Genomic DNA, 25788 nt, shown 5'->3' with positions numbered 1-25788 from the left:
TTTGAGGCGCTTATTTGTAAATAAACTCTTAATTGAAGCAACTTAATTAACATTTTCAGGGTTTATTTATGTCAGGCCGACTTGATATGAACCCCGGGAGTGATTTTTCACCCTGGACCCCGCCTTGCTGACTCAAAAACAGGCCCAACCGTCATGACGCACACTGTTTCCCTTCCTGTGTGTGTGTATATCCTTCATCTTGAGCAATGATTCTTGAAAAAAATATATCCAGACCTCTGTTTACAGTACATCTAAAGAGACAATTTTTAGTCTCTTTTAGTTTGATCTTTTAAATTTTAGGATTCTTCTAAGTCTAGACACATGTGCAAATTGAATCTTTAATCTTTTTCCAAGATACAACAGTGCTATGTGTGTCACTGTGGCTTTAAGAAGAAGAAGAAGCTTAAAACGGATAAACTGGCAAAATCAATCCAACAGTGAATGGGTTTTGTTAAGATTTGATGGACAATCTAATTAGGGCTGTCTAATCAGACCTGCATCCAGATCCAAATGAAGGCATTGGTTTGAATCTGGCAGGATGTTTCTATGCGGCTCAATGTGTTAAGCCTCTAAGTTACTGACCGGAAGGTCGGCGGTTTGACCCCCAGTTCTGCCAGGTTGCCGCTGTTGGGCCCTTGAGCAAGGCCCCTAACCCTGACTAATTCAGGGTGCCGTATAATGGCTGACACTTGCTAACAAGAAGCTGGGATATGTAAAGAACAATGAATTTCACTGTGCAGTAATGTATATGTGACTACTTAGGGCTGAACCTAAAACTTTAGGCTGTAAAATTCAATGTTGATTTGAGTAAACGCAGATCCTACAACTATTCAGGTTACAAACCAGCTAATCTACCACAGTTATGTCACTCTGGCTACCTGATAAAAGCAGAAATTTACCGAAAACTAAATGTAAAAATGACCATAACTCAGGTAGAGGTAGAACTGCAGGGTGTCTTCAGAACTAAAGACCTACTGGGGACACCTTCAGTACACAATAACGCTGTAAAAATGTTAACACTCCTGACACCTTGAAGACTCACAAATGGATTCAGCTACTGTATGTATCACAACTCTTTTCTTTTTAGAATTAGTTTTTCCATTTACATGCAGAACGTTTCCATGTGTGGTGGTAAAATGTTGCAGTCAAATCATTTGCTAGGTTTATTTTGAATTGTAAGAAAATATCGAATAAGGATATTTATAAACTTGTGCAATACAAATTGAATCGGGAACCTAGGTATTGCGATACTATGGTATTGGTGGAGTCTTGAGTTGTAAGCACTTCAACAGATAATATGAAGGCTAGTCTGCATGCCTACAGGGCAATATTAAAAAGATAAGAAGCACCAAAGCTAAGTGCAAGTATTAAACTAGAAATAGTGCTTAAAATAATCTGTTTCATTACATTCACTTCCCTACTCATTCTCTACTGTATACAGCTTAACCTGGACAGGGTCGTGTGGGGCCTGGAGAGAACAAGGCAGTGTACACCCTAGACAGGGTGCCAATCCATCACAGGGCACAAGCACACACACGTACACATATCTGGAAATGTCAGATGACATTATCTGCATGTCTTTGGAGAGTGGGAGTAAATCTGAGTACTCGAAGGACCCCCCATACACCCCCCCACCCCCGTTTAAACAGACACCTCCTGAAATATGTGTTAAAACATGATTGACATGATTAGATATCTTTTTGTAGGTGTACATACTAGTTTCTACAGTACTACCTTAAAATAATAATAATAAAAAAACAGTACTTGTATATTAGGTGACACTATGTTTGTTTTTTTTGCTATCTGTGAAAGGCAGCTAACACAGCTAAGGGGCAAAAGTTATACAGTAGTAGTAGCTAATACTCAAGCACCCTATAACCTAGTTGAATATTAATTCGACCAGAAAGAGTGCGTAAAACAGACTTTAACACTGAAGTCACACCAAGTTGTTAAATGTTCATCTGCCTGTTTTAACATGAACAGTAACAGATAAACCTATTTTTAGACTTTTAGATACAAATTTTAAAGAAATTGAATCATTTTATTCAATTTCAAAGAGATACCCTGAGAAAGGGGGGTGGCATGGTGACTTTGTGGTTAGCACTGTCACCTTGCACATCGAGGGACCGTCTTCAAATCCTGCTTCTGTGTGTTCTGTGTGCTTTCTCCAGGTGCTCCAGGTTTCCTCCCACAGTTCAAGGACATGCACATTGGGCTAATTGGCATTCCCAAATTGCCCGTAGTGTGTGTGAATTAGCATGTGAGTGTGTGTGTGTGTCGTACCCTACCCTGACTTGTACCACCCCAAAGTCTCCTCCAGGCCCCTGCGACCCTGTATATAGAATAAGTGGTATAGACAGTGTAGACAGTGAGTAAATTTAAGTCAAATATAAACCAATGGTAGATTTTCAAAAAGAAAAAAAAAGGGTGGGGGGCATGGTGACTTAGTTGTTAGCACTGTCACCTTGCACCTCCAGGGTCCGGGTTCGATTCCTGCCTCGGGTCTATGTGCATGTTCTCCCCGTGCTTGGTAGGTTTTCTCCGGGTACTCAGGTTTTCTCCCACAGTTCAAAGACATGCAGATTAGGCTAAAATTGCCTTAAGTGTGAGAGGAAATTAGTGTGTATATATATGAGTGTGCGTATGTGTGTGTGTGCCATGCAATGGACTGGCACCCCATCCAGGGTGTCCCCTACCTTATACCTAAGGATGCTCCCTATCCAGAGCAACCCTGTGTACAGGATAAAGCATCACAGACGATGCATAAGTGAGTGAGATACAGAAAGGAATTGTTTTTATGGTGCACAAAACTTGAAAACTTGTGAAATATCAGTTTGCCAAATTGTTAAGTCCAACTGCATTGATTTGAGGTGTTTAACTGTGCACTAACTCTTAATCGAAGGATCTGAATGAACATTCCCAGGGTTGATTTATATGTTCAGCTGGACTTAATATGAACCCTGGGAGTGATTTTTCACCCTGTGCACCCCGCCCTGTTTACTCCAAAACACGCGTCACGACGCACACCGTTTCCCCTTCCATTTTTATTTATTTATTTATTTGTTTGTTCTGTGCATACATCCTTCATCTTGGACAATCAAAATATATTGAGTCAGTATAACGCATATTCCAGGATGCGCTGGAATACAAGAGTTTCGCTCGAGCTTCAAAAGAAGCATCCAACAGGCACGCGCCGAACAACACGCGCCCAGGCATCCATCTATCACGCGGAGCTCGTGAAGGCACATCTGTATGTAATGCACATGGCAGTACTGAAGCAGGGGGGTTTGTGTGCTTGGGAACATAGTAATCAGATCATGAGTATAATGTTAAAAAAAAAAAAAAAAGGTCGGATTTCTCTTTTAGGAACTCAGTAAAAGACTTCTCTCCGTTTTTCTCCCTCATACATACCTACTTTACCTCGTTTCATTTTAAAGCTGGCTGTAAACCATTGCACAAGCCACATCTGTCACTTCTGTACTTAAAATCATATTGCAATAATAGATTTCTCAACAATACACCGCATTTAAACAAATAAACTAATAAACGCTTTCCTGAATAGATAACGCATTAAAAGTAATCACCAAAACGTGTATCTAAAACCGACAAAAACACTTTTGGTACAGTGAAATGCATGCATTTAACGGCACGGAACGTCTTTGACGCCTTTCCTTCTCCTCTGTTTATTTCTCTTTGCGTTCTTACTACACATCTTATTATTAACGATCAATTTCTATACCTGAAGGACTTATTATTATTATAAGAGCGCAGGATGGGGAATAAATAGCAATAAGACCCTGTATGTATTATCTGAAAGCATGCAAAACAAGCCAGCGTGGTCTCGAAGCTGGGGGAAAGATTCTAAGATATCTTAGAAATTGTAGGGATTTTAAAGAAACGAAAATAGTAATGAAAATAACAAATCCCCGAGCATCATCTTAATGTTTAAGATAAGATAAGATAAGATAAGATAAGATATATCCACAGCAATTCGTTTACAGATGCATACTCGATCTAGTGTCAAAACTGGACAGATCTGCGGAATGCTCTTCATCTCCACATATGCAAATAATAATAATAATAATAATAATAATAATAATAATATACATTTTTTTAAATAGTCACAGCATTTTCTTTTACCTTTAACGCGCTTTTTTTATTGGTCTCCTCTTCTCATTTCCACTGCAAAACAAGAAGAAAAGACAGAAAAGTAGGCTTAAAAATTCCTCCACCCGATCGCCTGGTATCCACTACTGCGCAGAGCAGAATGCAGGTCTCTGTTCCTCCTCCACACAGCACATGAGAGCGGTCCTAGTCCGGCTGGATCACCTGCATCCCCGGAGCGCATCTGTAGGCAGCATCAGCACCGCGCAGGGAGGAAAAACACCGCCCACAGTGCCGGAACAACCCCGCCCACACACAGTACAAACCACGCCCCGTCACTCATGCCGCGTTCCGATAGGCTGGGCGAGCGTGCGTCCTGCGCGCTATGCAAATGAGATGTGACGTCATTATTGTTTTTTACCCTTTGATTCCTATCTACAAACTCTGTTTTAAAGTGATGCAGTTTGCTCAACACCATAAAGGCTTGGAAAAAAGAAGTTTGTTACATAAGACGCTTACTTTTTTTATTTAATAGTTTTTAACATGCATTACATTAACACTATAATATTTATTATGACAACAACAATAATGCAAACTAATATATAAGTCAGCTAAAAGAAGTCATACACACTTCAGAAAAAGAAAAACTTGTATGAATGATTTAATACTAAATGTATACTAATGTACTATATATATATATATATATATATATATATATATATATATATATATATATATATATATATATATAATATTAATAAACAGTAATATACATCATACTATTTCCCTTTCCTGAAGTGTGTATCATGATGATATACACACATATGTGTGTGTATATATATATATATATATGCATCCATTACCCAACAAAGTAAAAAATAAATAAATAAATAAATATATATAATAATAATCATATTAAAAATATATATAAGCCATAATCAGACTCCCTGCTTCACATCTAAATGGCCAATAATGTTGAAATGGCTTGGGGAAGATGACAGAACTGTACATTGGATGTGGCAATAACTTTGAGTCGAGTTTCTGTAATAGACAAAATGATGTTTATAAGTGGTTATGTGTACAGTTCAAACAGACAGATGCGTCTTTTCCACAAGTTTCCAAAAAGTTATCCATGGATCTTCAAGGATCAGACGTTCCACCCGCTGAATGTTCACAGGAACTAATGCAGTGGGCTCCAGGCCACTTTAGCCGGGATTGTTATGCACGGTGTTCGGGTTATTCAAATGATTTACTGCAGCTAAGAGTCTCATCACAGAACAGTGTTTCTGTAAATGTCAATCGGTTTTATGTCTTTATTCCCGAGACATTTCATCACAAGTCCCAATTTGATTTAAACACCCCTTGTATAAAAAATGCATTTAACACAACAATAGTTACTACAAAAAATAAGGCCTAGACCTTTTCCCAGTGTACACGGGGCACAAGGTGGGATGCTGGATGAGGTGCCAATCCATTGAGGGACACACAAGCACACACTGACACACTATGGGCAATTTGGAAATTCCAATTAGCTTACTCTGCACATCTTTGGACTGTGGGAGGTAACCGGATTACCTGAAGGAAACCCACCAAGAACGAGGAGAACATAATATTCCTCCTGATATTTAGAAATAGGCTTTGGCACAACCCGTCTTAAGCTTCAGGATGGAAAAAACAAAAAGTAACTGATCCAAGAGACAAAGGAATTATTATTACTGTCATAAAAACATCTATAAACAACCATAAACACGTGATCAGATGTGTTTACAGTATTGCATAGCACATCTGATTTTTTTTTTCATTTTGTGTCAAGTTTATTTCATGGTATTGAACATGTTATGCTGAAAAAAGGAATATAAAATACACTTAATACTGCTTAGTCCTAACCAATATTTGCTTTTATTAAAACATACTGTAGTAAAAAAAAAAAAAGCCTATAAATGCTCTGGGTTTTAAGGGGTAACAATAAAAAATGACAAACATTAGTGAATGATTCACCTCATCACTGTATCTACTTTATTTACAGTGTGTGTGTCCAGAAAAAAGTCACAGGAGGTTAGTAAAACAATTTAGTAGTTAATAATCTTAGTCAATGTTTGTCACTGGGGTAACATCAACAGCTTTGGAAAATAATAAGACAAATTGAGAAGGTAATAAGAAAAGATATTTAGAGAACAAATGCACAGACATGTCTTGAACCGTACCATCATTCATGTTTACATCTTGTAGAATGTCCCCTTGGAGTAAATCTGGGTAAAATAAAAATTTTATTGGAATACTTATCATTTGTAATAAAAATGTAAGGGGGGGGGGGGGGGGTTGGCAAAAAAAAAAAAGCCAGCATTAAAATGTTTCTCACACTTGTCTATTAAGAAGGTAACACTACTGACTACCTGCTGCTGTATTAACACACATCAATGTTGCGGCTAGCCGAGTACTGGCACTTGAGGTTAACGCATCAAAAAATTTGTCCTTTGCATGTTCTTCTTTTCTGCCTTTGAGATTTATTTTACTCTACTCAAAGAAGGCTAACTGTATACATGTTCATAAATAATTTCGCCTTCGTCCGCTAAACATGTGCACACGGTAAGTTGTCTCCAATGCCTTAAAACACGAACACACACATTAAAACGTACTGGTCCTTTACTGAAGACAATTAATTTGCACAAAACGCTAAAAGCATTACTTCTTTTTTTGATCCAACTTGAATCGTATCAGTTCCAGATTCCAGTCCGTTTTATGTTCATTTATGCATCTTCAATGGACATTTTACCTTGGTCTATCTCACATGCATTAAAGGCTTGTTTCCTGAAATACACATTAATTTCCTTTATAAACCCTATAAATCATGACATATGGAAATTATCATCTTTCGTTACAACACTATCGAGATTCTTATTTTATTCCATCATTTGTTGTCTATGTTCAGAACAATAAATCTAAGCATCAAGATGATTCCATGCTAATAAATTTTAATGTGTTCAATCATATTCCTATTTAGAATAATAAAACAAGGGAAGTTCAAAAATGTTGATGATAGATGGATGTATAATACAGAATGTAAAAATGTCCTGAATACAATTACTTACTCATTCTCTATAATGTGTAAAGGGTTGTGGGGAGCCTGCAATCTAGAGTCCAGGGTACTTGGCGGGGTACACCCTGGAAGGGTGCCAGTTTATTGCAGGGCACAAGCACGCACACACTCATACACAACAGCAATCTGGAAATGCCAAATCTGCATGTCTTTGGAATGTAAAAGAAAACTTGGGTACACAGAAGCAACCTGCAAGCATGGGGAAGACATGTAATCTCCATACACACAGGCTAAAGGTGGAACCTGATCCTTTGACACTGGGGATCCCATGCCACAGTGCTAACCACTACACTACTGCAACTCCTTAATAATAATAATGTTGGTGGTAATCTTTCGTCTGATCCCATCAAGGGGTCGCCACAGCAGACCGTCCAATCACCACAACTTGGCACAGGTTTTATGGCAGATTCCCTTCCTGACGCAACCCTCCCATTTTATCCGGGCCTGGGACTGGCACTGCATCCAGTGGCCGGGGCTTGGGCAGTGGCCTTCCACATGGCAGGCAGGAAACCTACCCCTGAGCCACCAATGCCCTTTAACAATAATATTTCTTTCTCCAAAACTGGTACATGGACTGGACTGAAAATAAAAGCCAAAAACAAAAATTCGAGCCTAAAAAGTCTTTCAGGAATTCTGAAGAACTATTCCTTAAGATCACATTAAAAATACAGGAAAGTCTAGCTCTTCGCAAGCAAAATGTGAAGCAATGAGGGGTGGCTCAATGGGTTTGCACAGTACTGTATGCTACGATCAATAAATCAATACTATACATGGCACCGGTGGCTCACAGGTAGATTTCTCGCCGGTCATGCTGCAGGCCTGGGTTCGATTCCCAGCCACTTGATGCAGTGCTGGTACCAAGCCCGGATAAAATAGGAGGGTTGCGTCAGGAAGGGCATCCGGTGTAAGACCAGTGCCAAGCTTGTGTGTGGCTATATTACATACTGTATACACCATTTGGATGAAATTATGAAAGCCTGGAAAAATATTATTAAAACAAGACTGATTATAAACATTGTTTCGAAAATCATACAATATTGGCCAACAGGGTTTTATTCTACGAAAACTAGGACACCATGTACATCTATGTGTTATCTTTAAAACTACCACTAAGCTTACTTTTTGTATATATTTGTATTCTACCTTTTAAGCTATTATAAATTTGCCATCATGAGACAAGGTCATGTTGATAAAAAATGACTATAATGATGTTAACTGTAGCAAAAGCACAACAATCTGGTATGACAAAGCTGATTATATGAATCTCCAGGTTCACACTGCCCACAAAACAAGCTTGACTCCAACACAAACCCCTCCTCCACCCCCACCCACCCAGTCTTTGTTGTTTCTCTTACTATGTCATCGGCACATTCATAAATTCTGTAATTCTGTTAGTCAGGCTGGAGGTCAGTGTTGTCAGTCAATTCAGCATTGAGCTCAGTTTTCCTGTAAATCCTCTGAAAGTGGCAGATTCTAAGTAACATTTGTTTAACCTCGAATCGGTGAATGTATGGCGATCAATACTAATCCCTTAGATCAATAAACAATGACTTTTATTTCTTGACTTCTTGCTTGTAAGGAAACATGTATTAAAGGATTGCTCTGAGTCAGCTGACATTTGAAGGAGTCCTGTTGTTGGTGATCTATTGAACGTGGCAGCATGCATCAATCATTTTGTGGTGGTCTGGGAAAACGCATCATGTGTGGCTGTAGCGAAATTCTAGCCTTGACATGGCTGGCTGTCATGCAAAAGTCCCACAGAGTAAGGTGCCTGGATGTAATCCAATATGAAAGCATAACGCATTCTAATTGAGTAATATCACATGAGAGCGAGGGCTGATGTATTGAATAACAGCACAGCTGTGATGCAGTGGTATTCATGGGGGTGCAGCCCTGATATTCAGTACAACAGCACAACCCTGTGTGTGATTTTTTTTATTATTATTATTATTTTAGAAGTAGTGTTGATTCAGATCACATAACGGTATCAGATGTGTTTTCTTGTTGAAAGTGCTTCCGTAAATGGTTTTAAATGTGGGTTTTGACAAGCGACTGCTCTCTCCTCTTTCCAGAACTGAGACACTAACAAACTAATTTCACCGAAGCCGGTATTATAATTAACGATTGTTCAAACACCTGTGATACGGAGTGATAGATAGAGTTTAACGTCCCAGTGCTGTTATGCTCTATATCACCCACTTGTGGCATGCCCCTTTTCCAATCAGATTACTCAGTCGGAACTAACTGTTGTATAAATAGATATATTTACAGCATATTTCCCCAAAGCTTCACGGAAAAGTTCACAGGACATCTGGTTGAGATTTGAGACGCGGCCAAAAGTCACACAAGCAGGAGGTGCGCTACTTGGGGTGGGAACAAAAACTCAAAAGACGCACAAGGCTACACACTGCACAGTGCATTTACCCTAAAGTGTTTATTTATGTGTTAAATATAAGTGTGTATTTTTGTCATGCCAGTAGTGCTAGTATTTCACCTTTGGACTTTTTTAATTAAGTTTTTTTTGCAGAATTTTAACAGCCAAATTGCTCTTTTTCTTTTTTCCAGATCCTCAGAATTCTGCTCAGGGCTTCTGATGTTTGACAGACATCTCATTATGGATGTATGAAACTAATTCCCAGCTAAACTAAACTGCTCTTCATCCCAGGACCATCATCTTACGGTCTCCCTGGACAACTCTATGATCTCACCTTTTGCTCACTGCACGCAAACCCGAGTATTTTCCCACTCACACTCCCTTTTCCCGCTCACCTTGCTAATGTGGCAGGCTCATGTCGATTTCTCCTTTACATCGTCAGAAGGATTCGTCCATTTCCATCCACACCTTACATTTTGAGACCGGATTACTGCAAGACAGCCTTCTTAAGTTCTCCCACACCACCCCACTAATACACACCCTCCACTGGCTCCCTGTAGCTGCCCGGATCAAATTTAGAACACTGACGCTTGCCTATAAAGCAAAAAAAAAAAAAAAAGCACTCTACAGTATACTGCATCATGCTCCCTCTGATTCTTTAGTAACAAGTTGCACACTATTACTCACTCACTCACCTTCTATACCGCTTTATCCTGTATTCAGGGTCGCGGCGACCTGGAACCTATCCCAGGAGACTTTGGGCACAAGTTAGGGTACACCCTGGACAGGGTGCCAATCCATCACAGGGCACACATACACACACTCAAACATTCATTCACAACTGCGGGCAATTTGGGAACGGCAATTAACCTAACCTACATGTCTTTGAAATGTGGGAGGAAACTGGAGTACCTGGAGAAAACCCACCAAGCACAGGGAGAACATGCAAACTCCTTGTACACAGAGAAGGGAATCGAGCCTAGCCGGGAATCGAACCCGGACCCTGGAGGTGCAAGGCGACAGTGCTAGGTGTACCCTGCCTCGTGCCCTAAGCCTCCTGGGATAGGCTCCAGGTCCCCGTGACCCTGAATACAGGATAAAGCGGTATAGAAGATGAGTGAGTGAGTGAGTGTTTAGTGGATACGTGCACCCAGTTCAAAATGTTAAGTTGACTCAACTTGTAATTTAAATATTTAAAGCTCAATTAATTAAATTTCTTTAGGGTTGACATAGTTGTTTCCATTGAAGCTCATTAATATAGTTGATTGAAGGGATTGTTTTTTTTTTTATAAAAACAAATTGGCCTAACCATACCCCAACAATTAAAACACACAAATATTACTTTAAAAAACTTTGTAGCGCAGCCACATAAAGGGCAAATTCATAGGGTGTGAGTAAGTCGGCTAAAAAGTAAAGAAAGCTGCAGCACTTTATTAATTGTGCCCGAATGGTTTAATGGTGCCTATGTATGCATTTAAGGTGTATTGGTTCCGCTCCCGCCCTCGCGAGACTGCATAGCTGGCCGGCACGGGAGGATGGTGACGCACGTGGTCACATGACCCAGAAATAAAAGCCGGCCCGGCGAAACACTCGAGGGGAAGGTGGGAGTTTCAGCGCGCTGTTTACATGGTTTTCACGGAGTTTAAGGAGAGACAAACGAGGGCTGCTTCCTGCGGGATTCCCTTGCTTTCAGGATTAACCCCGACTGGTCTGCTTCGCTACGGTTCTCTTACTCCGACATCAGCCTCCCGGGATTATTTCATCAGTTCCGGTGAGACCGATCCACCTCCTTCATACATATAATAACCTGGACTTTGGACACTAAACAGATTCACTCACACTCCGTTTTTGCGTGTATTTATTTTGTAGATATTCTTGTTTTTTTTTGTTGTTGTTTTCTTGGTTGGTGCACCCTTTTGTTGGATACTTTGTATAATACACTTTTGGTTTGGTTAACTTGGTCTTGTTTGACTCATTCTTGTTCACGGGTTTTTTTTACACACGGACACGGAGATAAAGACCTCGCAGTTTTTGTAAGTTTAGTTAAATATATTTTAGCTGAGCGTTACAACTTTATTCATCCAAAACTAGTCAAAGTTACAACATTAGTGATTTACATAAAACAGGAGAATACAGGTTCGATTCTGTTTAAAGGTCAGTGAAACACCAGATGCTTATCAGTATCTTACTTCACATTCTTTTACATTACAATATCATAACTATTTTCCCTCCAATGTATCAGACAAAAAAAAAAAAAAAAAAAAAAGAGTGTGTTGATGGCATTGAATCTGAGGGGAGCATGTTTCTAAAAGTCCAACAGAAATGGTTTGGATGGCTTCATACAGTAGGTGTACACCCAGTGCTTTTGAAGTACAATACAGTACAGACCTGACCAAATATCACTCCTAAAGCTGCTGCATAGTCACCCAGACCCTTAAGGACTGCAGTCCTCTCCAACAGCTTGTTCATGGTCCTGCTGTAGCTTCAAAAAGCTAGCCGTCACCCCTCTGACCCCAATCCTCCACAGCAGAGCTTTGGTTAAAGAGAGAACAAGAAAAGTCTTGTAAAGAAACAGGATAAATTTCCACAGAATATCTAGTTATGATAAAAATAAAAGATATTTAGAAGACTATACACCAGCAGAGAGTGTAAAACACTGTTTCTGTAATGCTAATCATATGTTAAAGCTACATATTGTTTCATTTTTAAAAAGGTTTGATATTTTCAAAAGTTTTACTTTGTCATTTTAAGGGGTATTTACATGTTTGGAGTGTTGTTTTAAATTAACCAGGTATTTACTCAATACGAGTAAGTTAACAGATATAATATTCGTAGATTAGCATTAGCATCCCTGGCAGTTTTTACAGTATGTCCCTTAACTTAGCGAGTACTGAAGCACGCTAACTGTTAAACACTTCAGTTTTTTTTTTTCCAAAAAAACTTTCATTTGCTCTTGTGGGGAAAAAGATGGAGACAATTATGAACATTTAGCTCGTTAGCTCCTGTACAGTGTGGTAGCATAAAGGTTAATATTAGCTAAGCTCACCTCAGTAATGTTTGGGTGCCTCTGTATAAGAATAAGCAGAAACATTGACCACACATATAAAGCGTTAACTGCATAAAATAACCTGTAAGCTTACTGAAACATTTTATTTAAATAAAAAAATAAATACTTACCCAGAAATAGAGAGTACAAAAAAACCCAGCCATCTTTACCTTCCTAACGCAGTTTGATAGCGTCGGTCCGGCAGGGGGAAGAGGCGGAGGTCATACAGTATAAATCATGTAAATGCGTCTCAGGGATGGTAAATTGCTGTTTTTTTTTTTTTGTTTTTTTTGTTTTTTTAGTCTGTGTCTTCAAAGTTTTCAAGAATGCAAATACCACTGTAAGAAGTTAGGCGAACCATACAATATTAATTACTTCAACATTTATCTAGTTGGGGTTTTTAAAGGACTTAATGCTTCAAGACTCTTCTAAATTCCAATGAAGCACAGGAAATCTTTTTTTACCATCAACTGTTATAGCTGAACTGCCTTCCACCTACTGTAACACACAGTATGAATGCAGATTAATTCCTGCTTTCTGTTTTACCCAAATGAGGATGGGTTCCCTGTTAAGTCCGGTTCCTCTCAAGGTTTCTTCCTACTACCATCTCAGGGAGTTTTTCCTTGCCATTGTCGCCCTCGGCTCGCTCACCAGGGACTATCTGACCATTTTGATTCATACACACTCACATTCCATACAAACTTAAATAATTCTTTTGATTGTGTATTGTAAAGCTGCTTTGGGACAATGACAATTGTTAAAAGCACTGTACAAATAAAATTTAATTGAATTGAAGTCTTTTAATGATATCCAAAATACGTTTTCCTTAAGTATTTCACATAGCACTTGTTTTAAGTATTGTGTGTGCTTTTATCTAATATGACACGGTCCTCACATGTGATTTCCTCCTATGGGGTACCTGAAGAGCTGTGTGTACACTCAAAAACCCTGTAATTTGAATGAATTTAAGGACGACATCCGATAACAAGTGCTCACGATTGATCAACAGCTGTTGGCCTGAGTGATTCACAATTTCTAGTGAAAGCTACAATCAAGAGGATGGTCGTCATCTAAATGACATTATTTTTTAAAACTAAATACTGTAAGTACCTTAAATGGCATGTCTAGACCCCTGGATTTGGATTCCATTTCAAGTTAAAAATCTACGTATTCAAAACGGTCCAACTCCTGCCGGTCACCCTACTGTATGTTACCTCCCCAGCAGAGTATTTAGACTAATTGTATTTTAAGTCCCAGACCCAGTGAAACAGTATAAGGATGTATTTACTATAGAAAAGTCAAAAGACTTCGGTTTGTCACTCTGGATAAAATTTGTACCATCCGTTTGGTAACCTAAATGAATACAGTCTAGCTTTAAGGCCTTGTTCACACGGGCGTTAAATTTTTGGATAAATGAACGTGCTCTGAACGTCCTAGACGTTTATGATGCGTTTTGTAGTGGCGCTTGATTGACTTCTTCACCGGAGTTTGTTTGTCACCAAAGCCTGTGTGAACACTCTCATTGACTCCTATGTGTAGAAAACACTCGCCGCTTGATCTGCGCTCACCGGACGCTACAAACGCAAGAAAAACGCTCGATTTTAACGCCCGTGTGAACAAGGCCTAACTGTTCCTAAATTAATTTCTCCATTTATTTGGTTAATTCATGAATAGAAAATGCAGCAAATTACTGAGAACAGGTGGCAAAAGATTTAAATATCACTTCAGAGATAAGGAAATTGTACAGGTTTAAAAGGTCAGATAAACAAGTGTATTTAAAATATAATTTAGCATATATATATTTTTTTTATAATATACAGTTTTATCCTGTATACAGGGTCGCGGGATATTCCAGGAGACTTAGGGCACAAGGCGGGGTACACCCTGGATGGAGTGCCAATCCATTAAAGAGCACACATACACTCACTCGCACACTACAGGCCAACTAAGCTAAGCTGCATGTCCTGAAGGTGGGAGGAAACCAAAGTACCCAGAGGAAACCCACCAAGCATGGGGAACATGCAAACTCTATGCACACAGACACCCGGATCGAACCCGGATCCTGGAGGTGCAAGGCGACAGTGCTAATTATTTTGCCACCCTTTAAATATTAATATTTTAAAAAAATATTCAGAAGAACAATTGTTTGCAGTATTTACCATAGACAGACTGTGCTGTTACACTTAAACAACTTAGCACCTAGATACCCAATTATTATCTTTTTGTTATTATTAAAAAAGAAAGAAATATGACTTTTTGTGCATTCTTTATGTGTTTAGGGATTTGTGGTCAGTTGGGCACTGTAAACAAGTTTGTACAAGCTTCTACATTAAGATGTTCAATTTATTATAAATGAAAAGGTTTTTTTTTTTTTTTTTTTTACTTCACTGTACCAAGAACCTTACTGAACTGTGACTTCAAAACCGCAGTTACAGCCCTAGTTTTAAATCCCAAAACAGAGATGAATATTTTAAAGTACCAAGTAAATCAAAGGAAAAACAGTCAATGCATTACACACCTATTAAGAAGCCAGTTTAAAGGGATAGTTAGTGATGCTGGAGAACGCTTTGAACTAAAAGGTTACTATTTCAGAAACCCCCCTAAGTTAACAAGGAAGGCAACATGGAATTTTTTTCTCAATACATTACCTTACCTGGTCAAAAACCCAGTTGTCTAGTTAATGTAAGACTACAGGCATTATACACGCTCACTCAATATCTATACCGCTTTAACCTGTAAACAGGGTTCACAGGGGGCCTGGAGCCTATCCCAGAAGACTTAGGGCACTAGGCAGGGTACACTCTGGACAGGGTGCCAATGCATCGCAGGGCACACACATACACACACTATGGGCAATTTGGGAACGCCAATTAGCCTTATCTACATATCTTTGGACTGTGGAAGGAAACCCACCAAGCACACGCAACATGCTTACTCTATGCACACAGACCCGAGTCGGGAATCGAACCCGGACCTTAAAGGTGCAAGGCGACAGTGCTAACCACTAAGCCACTGTGCCATCTGGCATTATAATTAATTTACTCTCCAAATGATTGAGATTAAATCTCTGCCTTGATTCTGCAACTCCTCCATTAAAAAACTTTTAATTAAGGCTTCTGCCGTAAGCTAGTTGTGAGTTTCTGTGGAGTTTACTTTGAGAAGCTTGAGACACCTCTGGATGACAGTGCTGTGAATAAAAGATTCCAGAGGTTAATTTCCATATGGGATTATGCACCTTATATTACTGCACTATGCAGAGGGTTTACATAATGGCATGTGTGCTATATGTAGTACACTACGTGGCAGGTACGGCAAAACACAGCTCAAATTGGTCAAAAAAGTTTGAGTTGCTATGATCCCATAATAATTTTTCTCGTCTTGCTGTTTGATTGATGGATTGATTGACTGATTGATTTCTAGAATAATTGATTGATCTAAATGCCCTTAATGCTACCTGATACACAGATGTGCCTGCATGGAAGCCAACAGTTTAGGATTAGCAAAAAATACAAAACCGTACTGACCGATTGGTCTTATGAAACAGCAAAAATAACATTACCCACCTGTCCATCAAAAAAATAGCAGTCTCTGCAGCCTTTCCCTCATCAAACATTACATGGTGCAGGTTTTGTTCTTCATACTTTTTTTACTTTGGCTGTTTCTTTTGGAGTCACATTAGCGTGATATATTTATCAATGCCATCGAATATTAGTTCTCTTCGAATAGAACTTTACTTTACCTTAGCCCTGCTCTCTCTACTCCTTATCTTCTTCTTTAAGGGTTTTTTTTTGGTGGTTCGCAGCCAAGTTGTAGGTGTTTTACCACCACCTGCTGGACTGGAGTGTGAAACAGTGATTATATCATTCATCTTTTATACTGCTTTTCCTATAGTCGCAAAGTCATGGTGCATCTGGAGCCTATCTCAGGGCACTTAGGGTATGAGGCGTGGTACACCCTCGACAGGGTGCTAATCCATTGCAGGGCACACACATACACACTATGGGCAATTTGCGAACGCCAATTAACCTAATCTGAATGTCTTTGGACTGTGGGAAGAAACCTAAGTACCCAAAGGAAACCCACCAAGCACCACGTACACAGACCAATGATGGGAATTGAACCCCCGACCCTAGAGGCCACAGTGCTAATCACTATGCCACCATGCCACCTAATTCATGGTGAGGTAGAATTTCCATTTTGTATAATTAGGTTGCTCCTAATTTAGTCATGTCCAATTCCCACCCGTCATTAGGGCATGCCTCCATCAAGGCTACTACTACCAGTCAGGGAGGTCTGAAGACTTTCAAGTGTTTCCTCTGAACCACGTGATGCCTGCCAGCCACATCTTTTAAAACTGCTCACGCCTGTGACTGGCTGTAAAGCCCTGATTGATGCGAGAGCACAAAGTACCTCTTATACAGTACCTTCTCTCTTAAAGAGCTCAGCCCATCAGCTCTCTCCAGGCCTCCGGCGGCGAGAGGTTACAGCATCACCCTGGAATCTAACTGGAGCACTTTACCACTGCGCCACTCGGAGGCCTATTAGTGCATGTTTAATTATTTCTGATTGTCCACAGCATGTGCATGTTCCAGTTTGAAGTTTGGACATTCTGATCAAGTCCTATGTCTCAGTATGGTGTATGATCAGTTCCTCCCACCAGTTCCTGCCCGATATGTCTACCTGTATGACCTGTGATTCAACATTGCCACATGCCATATTTCGTACATACAATCCTTGATGAGTTTCTTGATTACTGGAGTTTTTAGTTGAGCTGTTTTTGTTTTCAGTGCTTGCCTATTTGCTTTCTCATTCTCGTAAACTCCTATATGAGCTGTAACCCAAAGATAAGAAACCTCCACACCTTTATTATACAGTTTTAATGGTGTATATGATATTTTAAAAAGTATGCCCTGCCTACAGTATATGAACTTCCTGACCCCATGCTAGTAAGCGCTACCGAACTGCAAATGCAATTGTTACCAGCTAACTTGTACAGGTGGATGAAGAATGCTACTGTATATTATCTATAATGCTGTAAGAATCCTGTTTATCCTGCCTCAGGGTAAATATGATTAGTTTTCTCATACCTTTTGCTTCAACATGGTTTTGTACTGTTCCCTATGTTGGAAGCACTGCAGAAAGTCTTAGATTTTTTGTGTTTTGGACTGTATATGCATAGATGGCATAATAAACTGTCAAGGTGGCAAAGAAGATATAGGAAATGTGGGGATGATGTGTAATTGATGTAGGTCTGTGTTCTTGGCTTGGAGATTCCCTACCCGTCCAGAGCTTTGTTGGATGTTTCTCATTATGCTCGCTCTACTCTGCCTTGCACTTCTTGATGACATTGTGTGACTGTCTATCTACTTGTGCCTCAGTAGTACATAAATCCATTATATTAGACCCCCTGCCCCCGTCTCCCCCTCCCCTTTCTCTTGTCCCACATGCATGAACATGGCTCCTGTTGCTAAATGGTTGGAACAATGTTGTGCAGCATGGTCCACTCCGCCTTGTTTATTTCGCATTTTCCGAACCAGGGCCTGTTAGAGTAAAAGCACCAGATTTATTTTTTAGTCCACACACAAAACAGACAGCTTGCAAGGACATATTCATTGAAATTGACAAAATGTGCATTGCAACAGTCTTTCTCCTGAATCACTCAATGTACCTTTAACCAACACAATGGTTAAAACAGTCATTCTGCGTAAAAATAATTAAGGCTTGATTGCAAAGCATCTACAGCGTCCACTGTACATCTTCAGACGTCAATATTTTTCCACAGATTTTTTAATGCTGCAATGGATTGGCACCCTGTCCATGGTGTATCCTGCCTTATTCTCTAAATTTCTTTGGATAGGCTTCAGTCCTACCGTGACCTGTATACAGAATTATGCGGTATAGACAATGACAATGGGGCATAAATGTTTGCATAAAATGTTACATGCCCACGCATGTACCCGCAGTGCCAGCACCCCTGTGGCCTCACCCTATCAACTTCCATTTGCCATTAAACGTCCTATTTCTATATACGCCTGTCCATACCAGCTAGTATCATTAGAGTGTAGCATGGGGATATCTATCCCACGAACACAAGTGTCATATTCCTTTTATACAACAATTCTAATACTGACAAAACGTGATTCTAGTCATCAGACTGTGTTTTTATATTTGTGTATTCTGATTTTGTTTCAGGTCCAAAAAAATTGTTCATACAAGGTTTAGAGTCAAACGTTGCCAAGCAACGAACACTTTGAGAACTTTCTTCCCCAGTGAACTTGATTGAAAGGCTCTTTGCCTATTCATTTGTAGATTTAAATTAAGGCAGATTTTTGTGTTATGTTGTAGCTACATTCCCAAAATTTTTATGCTGATTTGACAATTGGCAAATATAACGTTACATAATTGCTGCTTATAGTCCAGCTAGCTCGCACTGAATGAATGGAAGTCAACGGTTGAAGTAGAGTAAGTCGGAGTGGAGTTGTGCCAGGATATCCTCACACATGGAATGCCTCTGCCTCGTCCAATCAGAAATTAATAAGGCATTTGGCCAGACCGAACTGTAGCATTAAAAAAAAAAGAGCAAAACAAAGGCTGTTTTTGGCTGGCAGGTGCAGTGAACTTAGGCTAGATTCCCATCTCCTCAGTAAAAGATCAAACACCCATTTCCAAAAGATAGTTACAACGTCCCTGGTATGATTTTTCACCTATTGTTATATATTACTTCTAATATTATCTGGCTGCTTTAAAAAAAAAAAAAAGTCAACAGAGATATCCAAAAGCTATGGCAATATTTAACCCTAGTGTCTATTACCGCTTGATAACTGCACTGATATTCATCACAACAGCACTCCATCTTGTGTGATATTGCTCAATTATAGATCAGACTATTAAGAAAAGACATTAAATAAGGCTGCCTTATTATATTACTATAAATAAAGGAAAAGGAAATCAAAGCAAAAAAAATTATAAAAATCAAATAAATGGCACTACAGAGAGATTTTTGCCCCCAAAATGTAACTTTTATTTGATTATATAAGATATCAGCTCTAAATTGAAGACAAGTGTATTTAACCAGAAAGCATGAAATGAGTTTATTAAGTAGTTACTTCTAATTTCTAAAACAGCAGAGAGCTGTGCATTATAGGTAATGTGGGTCAGTGTGTATACAATTATGGCAGCTTGTTACATCTTAATGTACTTAACAACATATAAAGGAATGAATAAATGAATGAATGAATGTTGTGCTGGTTTTTCATGATACACTAAATGCCATTTTTTTTTCGCCACATGGATCCTTACAATTTTTTTTCTCTCTGTGATGAAAAAAAAAGATTTTTTAAAGAAATCTACAAATACATAGTTCTTCCATAGCAATATCAATCTAAATAACCCTTTAATCATGCATTAGTACTTTTTTTTACCGCATTAGTATGCAGTGATTCCTCTTCAAGAAAGGAATATATCAAAAATACATTACACATCTGACCACTGTGAGTGCCATCAATATTGATGTCTCAATAGTACCATTGCCTAACACATTTTTCTGCTTGGTATGATTTAACCTCCCGTGTCTTATATAATTTAATTATAACAGTTATACACAAAATACAGTAGGCTTTACTGATTTAGCAGCACACATGTGCCTTGTTTTTTCTTCTTTTTTACCTACAAGAAATCATTGGTTCTGTAGCAGATCCTTGGTTGAGATTTATCCAGTCACATCCACTTATGTAAATTATTTAACTAAAGGCAACTCATTTTCTAAGGAAACATGTTTTTACAGACTTTCATAGTTTTAAAAAAAAGAAGAATTAATTTACCCTTTCCAGTCTGATTAGTGAAATGCTAACATAGTTCGTTCAAAAAAAAAAAAAAAAAAAAAAAAAAAAGGGTAGGGGTGGCATGTTGGCTTAGTGGTTAGCACTGTTGCCTCCTGCTTAAAGGGTCTGGGTTCGATTCCCGCCTTCTGTCTGTATGTGTGGAGTTTCCATGTTCTCCCCGTGCTTGGTGGGTTTCCTCTGGGTATTCTGGTTTCCTCCCACCTTTCAGACATACAGATTAGGCTAACTGGCGTTCCCAAATTGTCCATAGTGTGTTAATGAGGGTGAATGAAACACAAGTACAAATAAAACAGAAAAGCATGATTTAATATTCACCACCTCCAGGTTTAAAATACAGGTATGTTTCAGTAGCACCAGTTAAAAGACCAACAATGAAGCACAAACTCTTTGAAAATAAATCTTGCCATAAACTGATTACTCATGGTTTAGTACTAAAAAGTGACTGAACTTGTCCTTTAGTCATGTTGGACATTATATTTCATTTATAAAATATGTTTAGCCATTTAAAGGGGTCAGTGGGTTAATCCATAAAACGCTTTTTTATCTGTGATGTACAGTATGCTCTTAGGAAAAGTGTGTGAGAGCAGAAGTTACACTGTTTACAGATGAACCTATTGTTCTTTTCTTCAATGAGGCCATGTACAAATGAGAATCCCTAATTGACAAAGTCAAATGTTTAGATAAACCAGACAAATAGACATACAGACAGACAGATAGATGCATTTGTTGGGATTGAAAAGTATATATTCCTCCTCAGATATGTGTATACCTACTGTAGTTGCATTATAGATGAGTTTTTATTGGGTTAACATGACATCCATGCAGTTATTTATAAAATGGTTTATACAGACAAAATGAACTTTTTAAGTCAGGCCTTTGGCTGGGCCAGTTGTCTTGAAGTCACACATCCATCCATCTAGTAGGAACCTCTGTAGTCCAACCAAGGACTATGGAGGCCAATGGTGATTACCATTGTTTTTTTCCCCTCACTCATCATCGTCTATATCGCTTTATCCTACATTCAGGGTCACAAGGGGCCTGGAGCCTATTCCAGGAGGCTTAGGGCATGAGAGGGGGTACACCCTGGACAGAGTGCCAATTCATTGCAGGGCATACACACATACACTTACTCACACACTATGGACAGTTTAGGAACGCCAATTCACCTAATCTGCAGGTCTTTGGACTCTCAGAGGAAACCGGAATTCCCGGAGGAAATCCACCAGGCGTAAGTCAGACAAGCACTGTCTTAGTTCCATGTGTCAGGTTATTGCCATGCTGTAACATGAACCTTTTGCTCAACAGTAAGGTCGTGTGCCCTCTGAAGCAAATTTTTCTTTAATGACCTCTATATTTGCCTTCATTCATTCATTCATTCATTCATTTACATTTACACATTTGGCAGATGCTCTTATCCAGAGCGACTTACATTTTTATCTCATTATACATCTGAGCTGTTGAGGGTTAAGGGCCTTGCTCAAGGGCCCAACAGTGGCAACTTGGTGGTTGTGGGGTTTGATGGGGATGGGATCTTCTGAGCCCAATCTGAGTAGTCCAATGCCTTAACCACTGAGCTACCCCTACCCCATTCATCATGCCTTCCCTGTCATATAATTAAATATTCAACCTTATAGCACACAGATATAGCAGAAATTAATTTATGGTTGCACTATCTGGTATCACCCAAATGAGGATAAGTTCTCTTTTGAGTCTTTTTCCTCCACATGTTATCCCAGGGAGTTTTTCCTTGCTACCGTCAACCCCGGCTTGCTCTTAAGGAAAATTGGAAAAATGATACTTTCTTTTTCTTTTCTTTACATTTAAAAAATATATATTTATTTATTTATATTCATAATGTTCTATATCTGTAATTCTATATCTATATCTTCATTGTTAAAAGCAATATACTTATAAAATCTAATTCAATTAAATATCATGATGATGTTCCCATGATGTTCCTGTATGGATGGTGTTTTTTCCTCAATCTGGCACATACGCCTTCCATAAAGAAGGTTTGAATATCTTCAGACAAACTGTGTCTTCTTACCAACATCATCTTCTAAGGCAGGATTAGAAATCAATATTTATTTTCACATTTCAAACATCAAAATGTGCCATGTCAAGGCGAAATCATGCTATATCGATAGAAACAAAAATAAAAGAGCATCCTCGATAGATGAAAAGCCCACAGTTAAAGCTACAATTGAGACCATTCTAAAGATTTCTGCAGAGCACATGTTTTACTGTGCTGCATTGCTTGGTCAGGATTTTTTCACAATGGGAGGCACTCATTCTTTAGTCCTGGTCCAGGTATAAATGCAGGAGTAAACCAGGCAGAATGCCAGTTCACCAGTTGGAAACAGCTTGAACAAACCGAGCCAGCCACCATGTCTATGGGAAAGGTAAGAACCAAAGAATTATATAAACATTTATAAAAATCTTTCATCTCCTGCTGATATAATTCATTACCCTATACCTACAGGTTATCTTCTATGAGGACAGGAACTTCATGGGGCGCTCCTATGAGTGCACTGGTGATTGTTCTGATTTGCACTCTTACATGAGCCGCTGCCACTCCTGCAGGGTGGAGAGCGGATGCTGGATGGTCTACGACCGCACCAACTTCATGGGAAACCAGTATTTCATGAGGAGGGGCGAGTACGCTGACTACATGAGCATGTGGGGCTGGGGCAACAACTGCATCAGGTCCTGCCGCATGATCCCCATGGTACGGTGATGGATCTGCAGTATCATTTCTGTCTTAATTTATAATATACGTGCATTTTCTAGTTAACTGACACTTAAATTTCCCCAACAGTACAGAGGATCGTACAGAATGAAGGTCTATGAGAGGGAGAACTTCATGGGTCAGACGATGGACGTGATGGACGACTGTGATTCCTTCATGGATCGCTACCACTGGTCCAACAGCTTCATGTCCTGCAACGTGATGGACGGCCACTGGCTCATGTATGAGCATCCTCACTACAAGGGCAAGATGTGGTACTTCAGGCCTGGAGAGTACAGGAACTTCAGGGACTACGGTGGCATGAGATTCATGAGCATGAGGCGCATCATGGACTCCTGGTATTAAAATGAATGTAAACTAATGTGTTTTTAAAGCATGTTTTAAATAAAGGTTGCGAAATCAATTACTGTTGCTGTTTCATTGAAATATTCCATAATTTCTAAATTAACATTTAGGATAATATGATCACAATGGGTCCCAAAAGCCACACATTCTCCATATGTGGTATGCAGTGAACAAGTAATGAAAAGAAAACTTTTACAGGTTTAAAATATAAAAACTATATATAATGTTTCTCCATCTTGCATTATGGCATTATGACTGAACTTAAACGCAAAATGTGAGATCATTAGTGGATTGCATTTTGTATAAAATTAACTGCAGAGCAGGACATCTTAAGGAAAAACAGCTTGAAGAAGTGTGAAAGTGAAATTAGAATCATTCAAAGGAGGAAATATTTTTTATTTTGATAGTACAACATGTCATAAAGCAATTTGCATAACATTTTATATCTTAATTAAATGCTTCCCTGTTAGAGAGGATTCAAAGTGTAGCACTCTTCAGTAAGCAAAGGCAGTTAGTGGTAACAACTTTTCCTAATACGGAATAAAAGAGCTGAATTATACTTCATGAAGGTGACACTGGTCGATTTCATGACTCACTTTGTAATATAAGTCACTGGAAATATAAAACATTTGTATAGCATTTGTATTTGACCTAGATATCAAAGCCTGCATTTTGTCTAGAACTTGCCTTGAACTGATTCAACGTTGTCTAGACTATTTTAATATGCGCAGTTTTGTGACATCCTTTGACCACATACAGTTTAAAACTACTTTTGTGGCCTATTTTTGGGACACGCTAAATTGTTGGGAGTTAAAATATTAGGATAGTAATTACATATTTAAATTTCTCATTCTTTAATTTCAATGATGATGCCCTTCTTGATGCCACCTTCCCATATTGATCTGGGCTTGGCACCGCCACTAAGGCATCCAGTGGCTGGGTATTAAACCCATGCTTTCCTCATGAGCCCTAAATGCCCTATAAATGTGTTCTTCAAAAGTATTCACCTTTAAGCTAATTTCACAAATTGTATTTACAGTGCTATGAAAAAGTAAAAGCGTGACCTCAAGCTCAATTATTTTCTTTAGCAAAACAATGATCAGATCTACACCAGTATGAAAGTCCACCTCTATTTAAGGTAATTAATTTAAAGAAGTCTGAACGTTCCTGCACAGTGATGTGAAAGACTCGTCGCCAGATATTGCAATAACTTGATCGCAGTTGTTGCTGCCAAATGTGGCACAATCAGTTATTACATTTAGGGTGCAATTACTTTTTTACATACCTGTAGAGCCATGCAGGTTTGGATAGCTTTTTTGTTTTTATTAATGAATGAAATCATAATTTAAAAAATGCATTTTGTATTTACTCGGGTTATCTTTGTGTAATATTAGAAGTAGTTTGGTGATCTGAATCATTTAAGTAAAAAACAAATATGCAAAAAAAAAAAAAAACACGGAGGGGGCCATTTTTTTTTTTTTTTTTTTTTTTTTTTTTACAACACTGTCATTTTATGATTTGATGTCCTTGTTTTTATATCCATAGCAGTTTACAATTAAGGCAGCATGGTGGCTTAGTGATTTGCACTGATACATCACACCTCCAGAGGTGGGGGCTTGAATATTATGTCTCTCCGGTTCTGTGTGCATGGAGTATGCATGTTCTCTGCATGCTTGGCAGGTTTCCTCCTACAGTGCAAAGACATTCATAGAAGGTTCATTGGTGTTTCCAAATTGCTCATAGTTACATAGTATATAACTGTGTGTGTGTGTGTGTGTGTGTGTGTGTGTGTGTGTGTGTGTGTGTGTGTGCTTATACCCTGCAGTGGTTTGGCACCGCATCCAGGGATATACCTAACCTTGTGTAGTACGTTTCCTGGAATAGGCTCCAAGCCCCCCCACAAATCTCCACAGGTTAAGAGGTATAGATAATGTATAATGGTTAAGAGACCTGGTCAGGATCTGGACTTCCTGGAAGCTCAGGGGCTTCCACAAGCCTAGACACTTATCAATGGTAATCCGATCAGTTAGGGAAACACTCTTTTGAAGCGTTGTATGTAGAACTCTTAATCACTTAGTCTCTCTCTTTAGAAAACCATACAGTCCTTATATTCTTTAAGTGCAGAGATGCAGGTTTCTATTTCAGAACAGGAGCCCACAATCATGGCAATCATGATAAGAACCCTTACTAATGCTATCACTGTTGAGAAAATGGAATAAGGCATATCAGAAT

The 25788-nt window shown here is 38.9% G+C and overlaps 2 protein-coding genes across 3 annotated transcripts in view; one reads left to right on the top strand and one right to left on the bottom strand.

The window, feature by feature from the left end:
* nrxn2b (neurexin 2b) overlaps positions 1 to 4313 on the bottom strand; it is a 703577-nt gene extending 699264 nt beyond the window's left edge. Inside the window, exon 1 of one of the 2 annotated variants that reach the window (XM_053479498.1) lies at positions 4141 to 4313. The gene's annotated coding sequence lies outside the window, so the exon portion shown is untranslated. The remainder of the gene's footprint in view (positions 1 to 4140) is intronic. The other variant, XM_053479499.1, reaches the window with a different exon arrangement.
* An 18487-nt stretch (positions 4314 to 22800) lies between these two features.
* LOC128508827 (gamma-crystallin M2-like) lies at positions 22801 to 23614 on the top strand. Its single transcript, XM_053480302.1, has 3 exons — positions 22801 to 22864; positions 22945 to 23190; positions 23281 to 23614. The coding sequence occupies exons 1-3, from the start codon at positions 22850 to 22852 to the stop codon at positions 23554 to 23556; spliced, it is 537 nt and encodes a 178-aa protein (XP_053336277.1). The 5' UTR covers positions 22801 to 22849; the 3' UTR covers positions 23557 to 23614.
* The last annotated feature ends 2174 nt before the right edge of the window (positions 23615 to 25788 follow it).

This window comes from Clarias gariepinus, chromosome 20 (assembly GCF_024256425.1).
Source record: "Clarias gariepinus isolate MV-2021 ecotype Netherlands chromosome 20, CGAR_prim_01v2, whole genome shotgun sequence".
Classification (NCBI taxonomy): Eukaryota; Metazoa; Chordata; class Actinopteri; order Siluriformes; family Clariidae; genus Clarias; species Clarias gariepinus.
Note: the sequence above shows the minus strand (reverse complement) of the source record. Positions and strands in the feature narration are given on the sequence as shown.